The 14,309-nt window shown below is 33.5% G+C and overlaps 1 protein-coding gene across 1 annotated transcript; it reads left to right on the top strand.

The window, feature by feature from the left end:
* The first annotated feature begins 9,069 nt into the window (after window positions 1–9,069).
* On the top strand, window positions 9,070–9,916 carry LOC105629804 (thaumatin-like protein). Its single transcript, XM_012211449.3, has one exon. The coding sequence runs from the start codon at window positions 9,084–9,086 to the stop codon at window positions 9,765–9,767; it is 684 nt and encodes a 227-aa protein (XP_012066839.1). The 5' UTR covers window positions 9,070–9,083; the 3' UTR covers window positions 9,768–9,916.
* The last annotated feature ends 4,393 nt before the right edge of the window (window positions 9,917–14,309 follow it).

The following is a 14,309-nucleotide window of genomic DNA, read 5'->3' as shown; positions in this document are numbered from 1 at the left end:
CCATAATAAACACGAAAAAATTCTTGTAATGCAACTAATTTAAATCAGGAGTTTCAGTATAATATTTTAACCATTTAGTTTTCATCATGAATAATAATTCTACCAACAAAATTTGCCATGCATCACGCCAAATATCACAACAAATAGCAATTTTACCATCAAAATTTGCAAATATATTTTTTAAAATTTCTTTTTCTTTTAAATAAATAGATAAGATAGTCCTTCTAAGTGTATTTCTATGTATCTTTTTTACTAAAGGATTTAATACTTTTTTACAATAGTTATTAAATCCAATTTTTTCACCAAATGAAAAAGATAATCATTCCATACAAACCATTTTAGCCATTTCAATTTGATTAGTTTCATCACTATATTGTTCGGATCACCGTATCTTAATGACGATAATTGAGTTTGAGCTAGATCCATTCCTTTCTCACTTGGATGATGTGATTTTAAATGCTTATTGAGAGTGCTATAGCCTCCTCCAAGCTTAAATGCATATTCTTTTTTGCAATAATTACATCGAACTGTATTGATTTCTCCATTATCTTGAACAATTGTTGCAAAAATGCTTCTTGAAAATATCTGATTTTGGTGGTTTACCTATTGAAATATTAAGAGATGTTGCTTCTTGTGGTGGATGACGACGAATATAACGTTCCTTAACTAGAGTTTGATATTGAACTTCATCATTAAATTGCGGTGAAAAATCAATCAATGGATCGTTTGAATCAATTTCTTCCACGCTTTGAGTAACTCGCTTTCCCTTAGAGCTTTGTGAATTGTGTGCCATGTTTTTAAATGAAATTATGGAAAAAAAAGAATTAATGGAATAAGTTGAAAATCATAAATGGAAAAATTGAGATTAGAAGGAATTTAGAATTGGATGTATGAAAATAAAAAATAAACAATAGATAATTACAATATTAAGGAAAATAAAGCTATAGAAAAAATAATGAACTATGAAAATTTGAAAGAATTTTGATTGAGAATAAGAGGAGAGTTATGATATAATTGGTTGTGAAAAAAAAATCATCAACTCATCATATTTATACATAGTTTTCATTTATTAATTTCCAAAATTGTCCCTTATAATAGAAAAATAACAAATATATTTTTGGATAATTTAATAAATTATAATAAATAAATAAATAATTGATTAAAAATGAATAAAATTTATTTACCAAAAATTAAAAAAAAAATTAAAAGTCACCTATCAACTACTCGTTGCACCATTTTTTTTTGTACACATGAAAGTATTTTTTTTTTTACAAATCAACTATTAATGTACCATTTTATGTACAAATGAAGTCAAATCATGTGTACTCTTTTCACCAGTTTTTATAAATTATGTACCATTATGTACTTCTTTTCACCATAAATTAAATTAACTACAATCAAATCAAGTGATACAAATTTTTTTATAAAAAATGTAAGCTAAAAATAATTTTATTTGTGCATCTGGTTCGAACCGGACCGAAATCACCGGTTTTGAGCCGGTTCAAATTCATTTTTTAATATTTATATGAACCTTAACTGGCCTTTGAACCGATGGTTTCAGTTTAAAGTTTTGAACCGCCGGTTCCTAACCGGTTGCAGTTTGTCTACAGTACTATTCGATTTCAGTTCGGTTCCAGTTAGAACGGAACCGGTGGCCATACCATGCATTTCATTTTCGCTAAGTCCAAGGAACTCGAGTCTTTGACTGAAACTGTACGACCAGTGAGGGTATGGAAGAATTAAAATGGTTCCATGATAAATCAAGGTGTTTCAGACAAGTCAAGTTTTGAAGACCTATTGAAACTAACCCATGGAAATTATTTTCCCTTAAATCAATGGAAATTAGATTTTTAAGAGAAAAAATCCACCCAGTTGGAACCAAAAGAGAGTTGTCTAGGGAATGATAGGAAAGATCAAGAACAGCAAGAGACGAAAAATTAACGACAGATAATGTTGGATTAATAATAGGATTACCAAAAGAACATGAGTGCTGCAATCGTAATTCAACTAGAAAAATAAGATTGTTCATTTCCTGTACCTAATTTGAGGCTTTGTGGAGGTTAACTCCACTCAAATCAAGGACTTGAAATAAAGAGAGACTTGAAAGCCATTTTAGATTATCGCTATAAAGACAACATAGACCTCCAAGACCAAGAAGTCGCAAGTTGGTGAGATTTCCAATTTGAGGACGAATCATTCCACCAAATTCAACATTAGAGAGATTAAGATATCTTAAACTCTTTATCGAAGCAATAGATGATGGAATTGAGATCCATCCAAAAGTAATTCCGCTTAAGTCCAAATAATTCAAACTTCAATTCAAGTAAGGGAGGCTTCAACATACTAGCTCGCAATTTGACCTGTTATAATTCAAATCTTCAAGGTAAGAGTAAACACTTTCAACAACACAATAAGGACTACGAAGACGGAGTTGTGTGACATGGCCAGTTGCGTTGTCGCAAATAACACCTCTCCATCTGCAATAATCTGTATATGCAGACCAAGAGCCAAGAAAATTCAACTCATCTTTGATGATATCTTGCTTCAACTTTAAAAGGGAGTCTCTTTCACTATGAATGCAACTTCTTCCATTGGTAGTGGCTATTATAGCAAGCAAAACCAGAAATGGAAATGGGAAATGGGAAATAGGAAATAGGAAATAGGAAATAGGAATAGGAATATGAACCGACAATCTGTTTAGGAGTGGAATATACAGAGGCTTGTTCTTGGGTTTCTTAATTTATTATTCTTTTCATTATTCACATTATGGACTAAATACGAATATTAAAAAAGAAAATGGATGAGAAATATGTAAAACTAGATAAAGGTTGGTGCTTTATGCGGGTTATAATCGTTTTTTTATTGCTATATATTGTATTTTATAAATTGTATTTAATATAGTATTAAAAGATTTATTTTTTCCGCGGGTTATTATATTAAATTATTTTGTTATAGAAATTATAATACCTTTAATTTATATTAAATAAAATTCATTAATCATGTCTAGCTTTATTTAAAGTTTATAATTAAAAAATTTAAATATTGTATCTTATTATAGATAATTCTATACAGATCCCCTCAAAAAAAAAAAAAAAAAAAAAGATAATTCTATACGGATAAAATTATACAATTCAAAATAATTCAAATAAATAATATATAAATAAATATTATTTATAAATTAATTATGAACTTATGAATACCGTAAAATTAATAATCAATTAAATATAAGTAAACGAATCAATTCTCTACATATGAAATAATAAAAATTATATCTTACCAAAAAAAATAAAAAAATAAAAATTATATGCTCGAAGCCTTCAACACAATAGTTATACGGTCTTCATCCTTCCTTCACTGTACATCTATCAAATAATGGCATGTTGCAGGTTAATTGCAACCTCCTTTTGTTTACAACCTATATTACACTGATTTCATTCTCTTTTTTCTCCTTTGTCAAAATGACAGAAAAATCTCAAACCCGCAAAAGTATCATCCATGTTACTGCATAGCATCAACCAAAATACTAAATTAGCTTAATGAATGGTGTCAAAATGACCAATGTTGTTTGTGGGAATAGTCAATCCTCCCGCTACTTGGGTGTATTAGCTTTTCTACATAATGTGTATACCGCACACGTCTTAATCCATACCTTCCACGGCGACAGCGTAGTTATTTTCTAATTTGTTTAATAAATTTGACAAATTTGTCCTCTTCCTTTCATTTTCCAACTCATAAATTTCGTTATTTTTTATTTTCCAACTTGTTGATTACATTTTAGCTACATACCAAAAGCTAATCAAATTACTTTTCACCTTAAAGAAAATTTTATGTCAAGTCATTGTATCACACAAACAAAGAGCCAAAAGAAAACAAAAGAAAAGAAAATCTTATGTCAAGTCATTGTATCGTTTTTCCTTCTTTGTTTTGTAAAATAAATGAAGTGAAAGGGACATATATGAAGCAAGAAAATGTATATCCGTCACCCTATTTTATAAATTTTATCTTTATTTCGATTTTTTATAGTAATAGCATTTTAATTGCAATTAAGGATAGAATAATAAATAAAAAAAAATATTTCTCTCTCTTTTTTTAAATTAATTGTAAAAATAAAATTTTAAATATTCTTTAAATTTAAGCGTTATTCATTGGCACATTTATAGATTTAGAAATATGACATTTCAACCATGTGCAAGTAAAATAATTAGAAAGTTATTTATTTGTGTTTTATTAAATGGATAATCTTTTGATATATTATCAATCCAAAAATTACTATAATTAATTTAAATAAAATATGTAATTGAAATATTATATTTTATTAATTTGATTTTTTATGCCATGTTTTTGAAATCTTTTGGTAAGTAACATTATTTATATTATTAAATTATTAACAACAATCAAAATTAATTTAATCAAATTATCTTTATCTCAAAACCAAAGTAATTTGTAAAATAATTATTATATCTAATATAAATAAGGGTAAATTAGAAAAAAGATTGTATATTACTTGTTAAAATAATCAAAACGCTAACAATCACCTTAAAACAACTTAACACATGGAATGAAGGAAATATCATATTTCTTTCTTTGATTATTAAAAATAAAAATTAAGTATATCAGGTATAATTTTTAATTCAAAAACTACATATACTTTTGGTTAATGCTTAACATTCTTATAAAATAATATAAAACTAACAGAAGAAAAAGAAGGAATAGAGAGCAAAATATGAAAAAATACGAGAGTATCATTATTATTGAGAAGCCACACACACACACATATATATATAAGTGGAACTCTAACAGAGTCCTACACAAATCAAAAAAATAGAGTTCGTAATAATTAAGGGTACAAAAATTATAGGATATTCATTTATTTCATAACAAAAATTATCTTTTTTTTTTCTTTTTTTTTTTTTTTTGTAAAACTGTCACGACCCGTTTCCATGGGCCGGACCGGCACTAGGGCCCAGGTAAGCTTAAGGCCCCCGAGACCCGTAGTAAGCCTGAATCACTAAAATCTATTATCTCAATATATATTTCAAAATTTTTATTATATCTCGGCCCAATTTATCATCTTCAACATTTCACAGTTCGAGCCCCATTTACAATACAATACATTTTTAATATGGGCTAACAGAATTACTTCATCTGTATTACTACACGACTAGATGTATGTAAATTCTACAACTGCGGAGTCACTAACTGTTTGTTATACATAGTTTCTTATACATATAATTACATAGCAAAATAATTATGGAACTAGGAAAACTTCTTAATAACCCTGCGGTGAAGAAAAATAGCTTCAATCGAATTAAAGAGAAACTTACTTCCTGAAAAATTTAAACAAGACATGTGAGTTTTCTAAGGAGTAATAATTATTACACAACACACGCAGTCACACAAATGTGTACACATATTAATCTAGTCATCCGACTAGTTATATGCTCACACAGCCAGTCACACAAATGGCATATCACCAACACTCACAATCATAAACATATTCATATAATCACATCACGTGGAAATTAGTCGGTGGCGCCACCTGAAACCCCAACGAGCCGTCCTCACACATGGCTCGCCCTCTCATACATGTGCACCAGGGAGCCAATCCCCCATACGGCCAACTGGTCTAATCCTCACTAACCAATCCTCTCATTGTTTTTTTTTTTTTCCATTCTCCCTTTTCTTTTCCATACCAACAGGAGGCAACCCGGTGGTCTCCATCCAATCTAGATCATCAAGTGCTCACAACAGGAGGCCACCCTGCGGGCTACAATCAAATCTAGATTATCAGGTGCGCAACAACAAGAAGCCATCCTGTGGTTTTCCACATAATCCATATCATCAGGAGCACACGGGGGCGCCGATCTCCCATTTTCCCGGCCGACGGTCAAATATCATATCATATTCAGGATCCATATCACAGACCGTCCTCACAAACCCACGGTGGTCCACTTCATCCCAATTCCACACAAACAAAGCATAGCATTATCACAACACAATTAATCAAACATTGCAATCAAATGCAGACATATTGATCAGTTGCACGTCGTAATGGGATGCACAATTAGACATCCATTCTCAAATGCAAATAAATGAATAAATAAATAATAATATTAACAATAAACAACAACAATAAAATAAATAATAATAATAAACAATAACAACGAAAATAAATAATTAGAGCACTTTATTTATTATGTATCAAATTATAGAATTTGTCTAAATAAGCTTATTTATTATGTTATTAATTAAAATTTAGTCTAAGTTCTATCAAAATTTCGGCAGCACCTCCCCTAAAAATTGAACTATCTACCTGCTCAAATATCACAATATTATTATATCTTTATCAATCAATGCACACAGCCCATCCGTCGGGCAATCAATCAATTTAAAATCCCATCCTCCTTCCAAAACAACAATATCACCATTCAACCATAACTCGCAAATTAAAAATAACCTTCACTTGTTCCAAACATATTACCGATCATTCTTGTTCAAGGTATTTAATTGTTATTAAAACTCTACATTAGTCACTAAACTAATGCACACTTTAAGTAACCCAACTCGCAACTTAAACATATAATTAAGGCCTATCAATTTTTCTGTCTTTGGCATAAAAATACAACTTCTAGATATAGCTAAAGCGTTTTATATTTGAATTGTTAATTTAGCAAGAATATTGTTATCAAGCGGTAACCGACATAAGAGTATTAAATATATCAATACATACATATATTTGTTTCCATGCCGATTATATAAAATGGTACGAAGTATCCGAAATAGCTGCTGTCCACCAACAATAATATAGTTTCCTAAACTTAAGCTTATACCGCATCAAGAACCTGGTTTACGACTTCACATACTCATCCGGCCAAAACACTACAATTCAAGAAATCAACTAAATAAATTGTTGCTCGCTCAAGGGCTTCAAAGTTTTCTATTTAATACCCACGATATATCCATTGGTTTTGCACATTTCTTAATAAAATTTAGTTTATAACTCATTCAAAATGGAAACAAGTTAATAATTCCTTCATAGGATAACAAGGGCTTGAACATATAGCTAACTAGCTACCTTCAACCTAAAGAATGCTTAATTCTTCACAAGGATTTATAATAAATGTAATAATGTAACCATCGATATAGGAATCACTTTATATACCAATTCAAAAGCAAAAATTCGAAATTCCTAATCCCATTCACCTAAACAGTAGCTAGATATATATAAATTTCTGCAATAGCCTAAGTATTAGCAATAATAATTGCAGTCATAATCATGCTACACTCATTCTTAAAATATAATCAAAGAATTCATGAAAATATACTGAAACAGGGTCAAAAATCAATTTACCTAGCTATAGAATGTGTGGAAAATTGAATATTTCCGGTTAAAATGATCGAAAATAGCTCGAATGCTCAAAACCGATACTGTTGGTGCGAACTTGGATGGAACTGACGAGGACTGTGGCCAACAAAGCTATTAGCGTCATGAGGAGGGTCTAATCGACCGGTCCTTGGTTGATCTTGTCGGAGAATCGAAGAGAGGAGCTGCAGGAGGCTGTGCCGATCGGAATAGCACAGCTCGCCTTTGCTGCGCCAGCGGAAACAGAGAGAAAAGGAAACTGGAGGTGGAGGAGTGGTGGTCGAAGGCACTGGTCTCAGGTGATTGGAAAACGAGAGAGGGGAGGGGGGGGCGGTGAGTTCGCGCAGAGAAGAAGAAGAGAAAGAAAAAGAAAGAAAGAAGAAAGGCGGTTTCTAGCAAATTCTAGGCCATTCCAGTTCGATTCAAACCGGTTTGGTCTAATTTGATGATTTTACTTGATTTTCACTTAATTCTCGGGTTTTTCCACTGGTTCTCAAGCTATTCGTGTGGTTTTTCGAAAAATCAATTCGATTTTCGGGTTCAGTTCGATTTATTTCGATTGTTTTAGTTAGGTTCCATAACTTTTTCTCCATTAACTCAATAATAATAAAAATATTAATAGTAACAATATTTGATTTCAGGATAATTAATTTATATATACTCATAATAGATTAAATTGCTGCAGTTTCATATTACTTCTCGAAAATTTTAACTGTTCTCAAATCGAAAATTTCCGATGATATATTTGGGCTTAGGCCCAACTCGCAAACTTGGGCTCGAATGGAGATTTTATTCTACTTACAGCCCACCCGATCAAAATTTCTGATTTTTGATTTAATAAAAATTCAAGAGTTTCGAAAATAAAAATTCGGGGTATTTCAAAAACATGATTTTGTTTCTCCTTAACAGGGTCAAAAATATCTTCTTGGATCATCACCGGAAGCACTTCTTATCTTCCATGTTCCCAATTATATAGACTACGGTATATTTCCAAGTCTTCCACTCATTCACTCATTTACTCATTTCATCTTTTATGGCACCAAGAACTGAGTTTAGTATTGAGATTTCATATCCAAAAAAAAAAAAAAAAAAAGGGAATTTCTGTAAAAAATTTTCAAATTTAATTCCCATTGGAGTTGAAATAAGAGGATTAATTCGTAAACGGGGAAACTTACCCGACTATCCTTCCATAGCTCATTCAACGAACCAAATAAATAACAAAAAAAATATATATTTTTGACTTTTTTTTTTTTTTTTGAGAAGGAAAAGATTTAACTTTTGAATACATCTTACTACATATCCCACTTGGTCTACAGGCATTTATGTTAGTATTTGAATGCTTATTTATTATTGAAATATAGTATAATTATTTTGAAAGGTTTTTATTTGAATATTTTAAAATCAATAATAAAAAAGTTAGAGTTAAAATTTAATCAATAACAATAGTTAATCAATATGATTTTTTTGAAATTTAAAAATTCAGATATTCAAGATTCAGCTAAGAAATTAATTAACAAGTCTAAATGACTAAGAAAAGTATTTGCATTATCTTCCAAAGATATTGATGACGACAAAAATGTCTTTGCACCCAAAGGAATTTATTATACATCCTCTTCTTCTCCATTATCACAAGAGCAAGTAATGTCTCATGAACACTATAAATGGCAACCCATTCCCCCTCCAAACTTGCATAACTACTCGCAAATTAATCTAATCCAAAATGATCTTCCTCAAAAAAACTCGCACAGTTCTCTTTATTTTAGTTGGTCTCAGTTTCAGTTTCACTTCAGTTCATGCAGCCACTTTTGCTATCACAAACAACTGTCCTTACACTGTTTGGGCAGCCGCTGTGCCTGGCGGTGGCCGACAACTTGACTCTCACCAAAGCTGGTCTCTCAATGTGAATCCTGGTACTAAAGCAGCTCGTATATGGGCTCGAACCAAGTGTCGTTTTGACGGAGCCGGTAGAGGCCAATGTCAAACTGGTGACTGCGGCGGTGTACTCCAATGCCAAGGCTACGGCCAACCACCAAATACCCTGGCAGAATATGCCCTAAATCAATTCAATAATTTGGATTTCTTCGACATATCTCTTGTTGATGGATTTAATGTCCCAATGGACTTTAGTCCAACATCTGGTGGATGTAGTCGAGGAATTAGATGTACTGCTGATATAAACGGACAGTGTCCTAATGTGTTAAGGGCACCTGGAGGGTGTAATAATCCTTGTACTGTGTTTAAAACCGATCAGTATTGTTGCAACAGTGGAAACTGTGGACCTACAGATTATTCAAGGTTCTTCAAGGATAGATGCAGAGATGCTTATAGTTATCCTAAAGATGATCAGACCAGCACATTTACTTGCCCTGGAGGTACTAATTATAAGGTTGTCTTCTGCCCTTGAACATTAACAGGAAGTAAGGAACTCCATGTTAACAATGTTATAAGCATAATAATGCGATTGTTAACTAACAAGGTTGTCTTCTGCCTTTGAAGTGTTAAGGATGTGAAAAACATAATATAATGGTGTGGTGTAATAAGAGCATCACTTCGATGTAAAGAAATATTGAAGAATATGAATTGTAATCTGATTCCATTGCTATCATGAAGGTACAATATATATACAGCAGCAGTGGCCTTATAAACCTCAACAAACTAAACAAATCCTAACTAATAACAAATAAATAACAAAGTTATAAAAAGCCTAGAATGAAGGACGAATCATATAACAGATATGATTCTTAGGATTCTGTTTTACACCCCCTCAAGTTGTCAGGAAGTGCAACAACTGATAACTTGGTAAAAAGCTGATCAAAGGCCCGACGCGGCAAAGGCTTAGTGAGCAAGTCTGCAACCTGATCAGCAGCATGAAGATGACAAACATGAACTTTCTTGGCTTGAACTTGGTCACGAACAAAGTGAAAATCAATAGCAATATGCTTCATTTTGCTATGAAAAACAGGATTTTCACAAAGAAAGGTAGTACCAATATTATCACAGAAGATATGCGGTATTGCAGCTAGAGGAAACTGCAGTTCTTGTAATAAATTCGTAATCCAATTTGTTTCAGCCAAGGCAGCAGCAACGGCACGATATTCAGCTTCGGTCGAAGATCGTGACACTGCCCGTTGCTTCTTAGAAGACCAGGAAATGAGGCTGGAACCAATATAGACAACATAACCAGTTGTAGAGGTGCGATCAACAGGATCCCCAGCCCAGTCAGAGTCGGAATAAGTGCGAAGTTTGTTGTCACTTTGTCGAGATAAAAATAGAGCATAATGAGCAGTTTGTTGGAGATACCGTAGTAAACGCTTGAGAGCCCGGCAATGATCATTAGAAGGACAATGCATAAACTGGGCAAGTTTATTAACAGAAAAAGCAATATCTGCCCTGGTAAAGGACAAATATTGAAGTTTACTACAATGCGCCGATAGAAAGAAGCATCAACAATATCTTCTGGAAGAGACACTGTGAGAACAGTATTGGAGCTCATAGGTGTAGAAACCCCTTTGGAATTCTGCATATTAGTCTCTAGCAATAACTCCAAAACATATTTCTGTTGAGAAAGAAACAACCCCTTTGGTGAAGGAATGACCTCAACACCGAGAAAGTAATGCAAACTACCAAGATCTTTTAGAGAAAACTGATTTGAAAGACCATTAATCACATGTTGAACACCTTTTATATTATTGCCAGTGACAATAATGTCATCCACATAAACAAGAACATAAACAAGAACACCAGAGTTGTGCCTGATAAATAAAGATGAGTTCGACTTAGACCGATTAAAACCCACAGATAGAAGATAATTGGTGAAAGTAGTTTACCATGCTCTTGGAGCTTGCCTTAAACCATAAATAGCCTTTTTTAACTTACAAACATAAGAAGGTCGAAGAGAATCTTCAAACCCAAGTGGCTGTCTCATATACACATCTTCATCTAGTGTGCCTTGAAGAAAGGCGTTATTGACATCCAGTTGATGAAGGGGCCAATTATTTTGAGTGGCCAGAGCAAGAACAAGACGGACAGTTGTTGGCTTAATCACAGGACTGAAAGTGGAATGAAAATCAATACCTGGTCTCTGAGTAAAGCCCTTAGCAACTAACCGGGCTTTGAATCTGTCAATTGATCCATCCGGTTTATATTTTATGCGATATAACCATTTGCAATCAACAATATTCAGATAGGATTGAGCAGGCACAAGATCCCAAGTCTGGTTACGACGTAAAGTATCAAATTCTTCTTTCATTACTGTATTCCAGTGAGAATATTTCTGTGCTTGTTTATAGGTAGTAGGAGGTATGAGAATCATACTAGAAGCAAGAAGAGAATGAACCAATTTAGGTTTAATGATATTATTTTTAGCACGGGTAACCATAGGATGAAAATTTGTAGTGGTGGGAGGAACAACAGGTAGGGCTGGATGATGACTTTGAACGTTTAGTGTTTCATTGGGTGAGGCGGGTTGAGGGCTGTGAGTGTGTGTAGTTTCAGAAGAAGAGGTAGAAGTACCTGACACTGGAAGTATAGACCTGATTGGAGCAGCAGAAACAGGAGCAGACGGCATCGAAATAATAGCAGGCAATAATTCAGTAGATTAAGGTAATGCAGTGTTTGTGACAGAATTATGTTCAGTAAGATTCTCCCATTTACAAAGCTGAAAATTTGATTTTAAATGAGAGAAAATATTACTAAAAGGAAAATTATTCTCAAAAAATAAGACATCACGAGAGAGGTATATTTTAGACGAAATCGGATCATAACACTGATGACAATAATATTTAGTTGAAAAACCTAAGTAAACACATGGTGTGGACCGAGCTTCTAGTTTATGTTTGGTATACGGCCAGAGCCACGGATAACACAATGAACCAAAGGTACGAAGTGAGGCTAGATTTGGGATTGCTTGGAATAAAAGCTGAAGCGGAGATTTTCCATTTAAAACAGGGGTGGGTAACTTGTTGATGATATAAACAGCGTGGGTACAAGCAAAACTCCAAAATTGAGATGAAAGAGATGCCTGAGACATTAATGTTTTAGCAGTTTCAATAAGATGACAATGTCGTCGTTCAACAAGTGCAACACGTTGGGGAGTGTATGGAGGTGAAATGAGATGTTCAATTCCATGTGTTTTTAGATAGGAAGAAAGACTCTGAAACTCACCACCGCCATCAGTATATAGAGATAAAAGTTTGGTGTTAAAACGTCACTCTAGGAGAGGATGCAAACTTGTAAAGACACTATGAACTTCGGCTTTTGTTTTGAGAGTGTAAATCCACATGTACCGTGAGAACTGATCAACAAAAACAACATAATATTTCTTTTGATCAATGGAAAGAATGGGAGAAGGTCCCCATAAGTCACTGTAAACAATTTGGAGTGGTTTTTCACTATGCAAAGAATTTTCAAAAAAAGGAAGGCGATGCATTTTATTAATAGAACAAGAATTACAAGTTTGCAAGTGAGAATGATAAGGAATAGACAAATCCTTTAAAACTTGACACAATACACGTTTGTTGGGATGACCTAGACGACGATGCCACATATCAAGAGATTGAGATGTGACTGCTGAGAAGGTGTGAACATTGTGCATATTATTTCGAGGCCACTCGTAAAGTCCATTTCTAGTCTGTCCTTGGACCAGGTGCACGCCCGTCGTCAGATCCTTCACAAGAAAATGATAAGGAAATAGTTCAATAGAAGTATTATTGTCACGACAAAAAAGAGAAGCAGAAACAAGATTATGAGTGATTTTGGGAGCACAAAGAGTATTAGAGAGCTGAAAATTATTATTTGATGCATTAAGTGTACCAGTACCAATGTGACTAATCCTTATAGAATTACCATTACCCATAGTGACTTCTTCTGGCCCATGATAGTCATTAGCTGTAGCTAATGTCTTAGCGTCATTGGTGATATGATGATTAGCACCTGAATCAATTAGCCAAGGTTGTTGATTCTGAGAATATGAGGCTGCAAAGTTTGCTCTTGCTTGAAGATGATTATGAGATTCAGACCTGCAGACACGAGCAGTATGACCTGGTCGATCACATAGTTGACAGCGAATTGGATTGTCAAAGGTTCGTTGTTGATTAAAGCGTCGGCCACGCCCTCGAGTTGAAAACTGTTGTTGTCGCCATGAAGATGATTGCTCAGAATTGTAATTTGATGTCCTTTGTCCAGTAGAATGATGTGAGGTGGAATTGGGCTTTGTAGCAACCACAACTGTAATGGCAGGATTTAATTTTGGCTCTTCATGTTGAAGAAACAATTCATGATCAAGAAGTTTGTCATAGAGTTCTTCATATGAGATGGTAGTGTCCCGAGATCGAATCGCAGCAGAGAGTGATTTGTAGTCAGAGCCAAGTCCTTGTAAAATTCGAACAACAAGTTGAGAATTGGTGAGTGGTTCACCAGCAGTTGCAAGTTCATCAGCAATAGAACGGATTTCACGAAGATAATCAACAATAGGGCGAGAATCTTTGGTAAAGCGAGCTAATTTATCTTGAAGGCTGAGAATTCTGGTTTGAGATTTGTTAGCAAAAGCTGTATGTAAAGATTGCCATGCTTTATGAGCAGTAAGTGAAAGAGCAACAGGTGATGCAATAGTAGGATCAACAGATGCCAAAAGTGCATTATGGATGAGCTTATCTTGACGAAACCATTGATGATAAGCTGGGTTTGGTTGATTAGTAGTGGAAAGAGTTTGTGGTGGGGCTACAGTTGATCCATCAAGATGTTCGTATAAGTTGTGACCATACATGAGCATCTCAATTTGAGCTTTCCAAATAGTGAAATTGGAACTTCCACTCAATTTGATAGGTAATTGAGCAGTGGGATTGAATTGAAAAATAGACTGATATTAGGATGAAGAATCAGCATTGATAACTAGAGCAGCCATGGCAAAGAGGAGAGGAAAAAGAAAAAAAAAGCTTTGGCTTGTGAG

The sequence above is a fragment of the Jatropha curcas genome, chromosome 8 (assembly GCF_041381405.1).
Source record: "Jatropha curcas cultivar XTBG-Jc1 chromosome 8, XTBG_Jcur_1.0, whole genome shotgun sequence".
NCBI lineage: Eukaryota > Viridiplantae > Streptophyta > Magnoliopsida > Malpighiales > Euphorbiaceae > Jatropha > Jatropha curcas.
The sequence above is the reverse complement of the archived record's forward strand: the minus strand, read 5'-3'. Positions and strand labels throughout refer to the sequence as shown.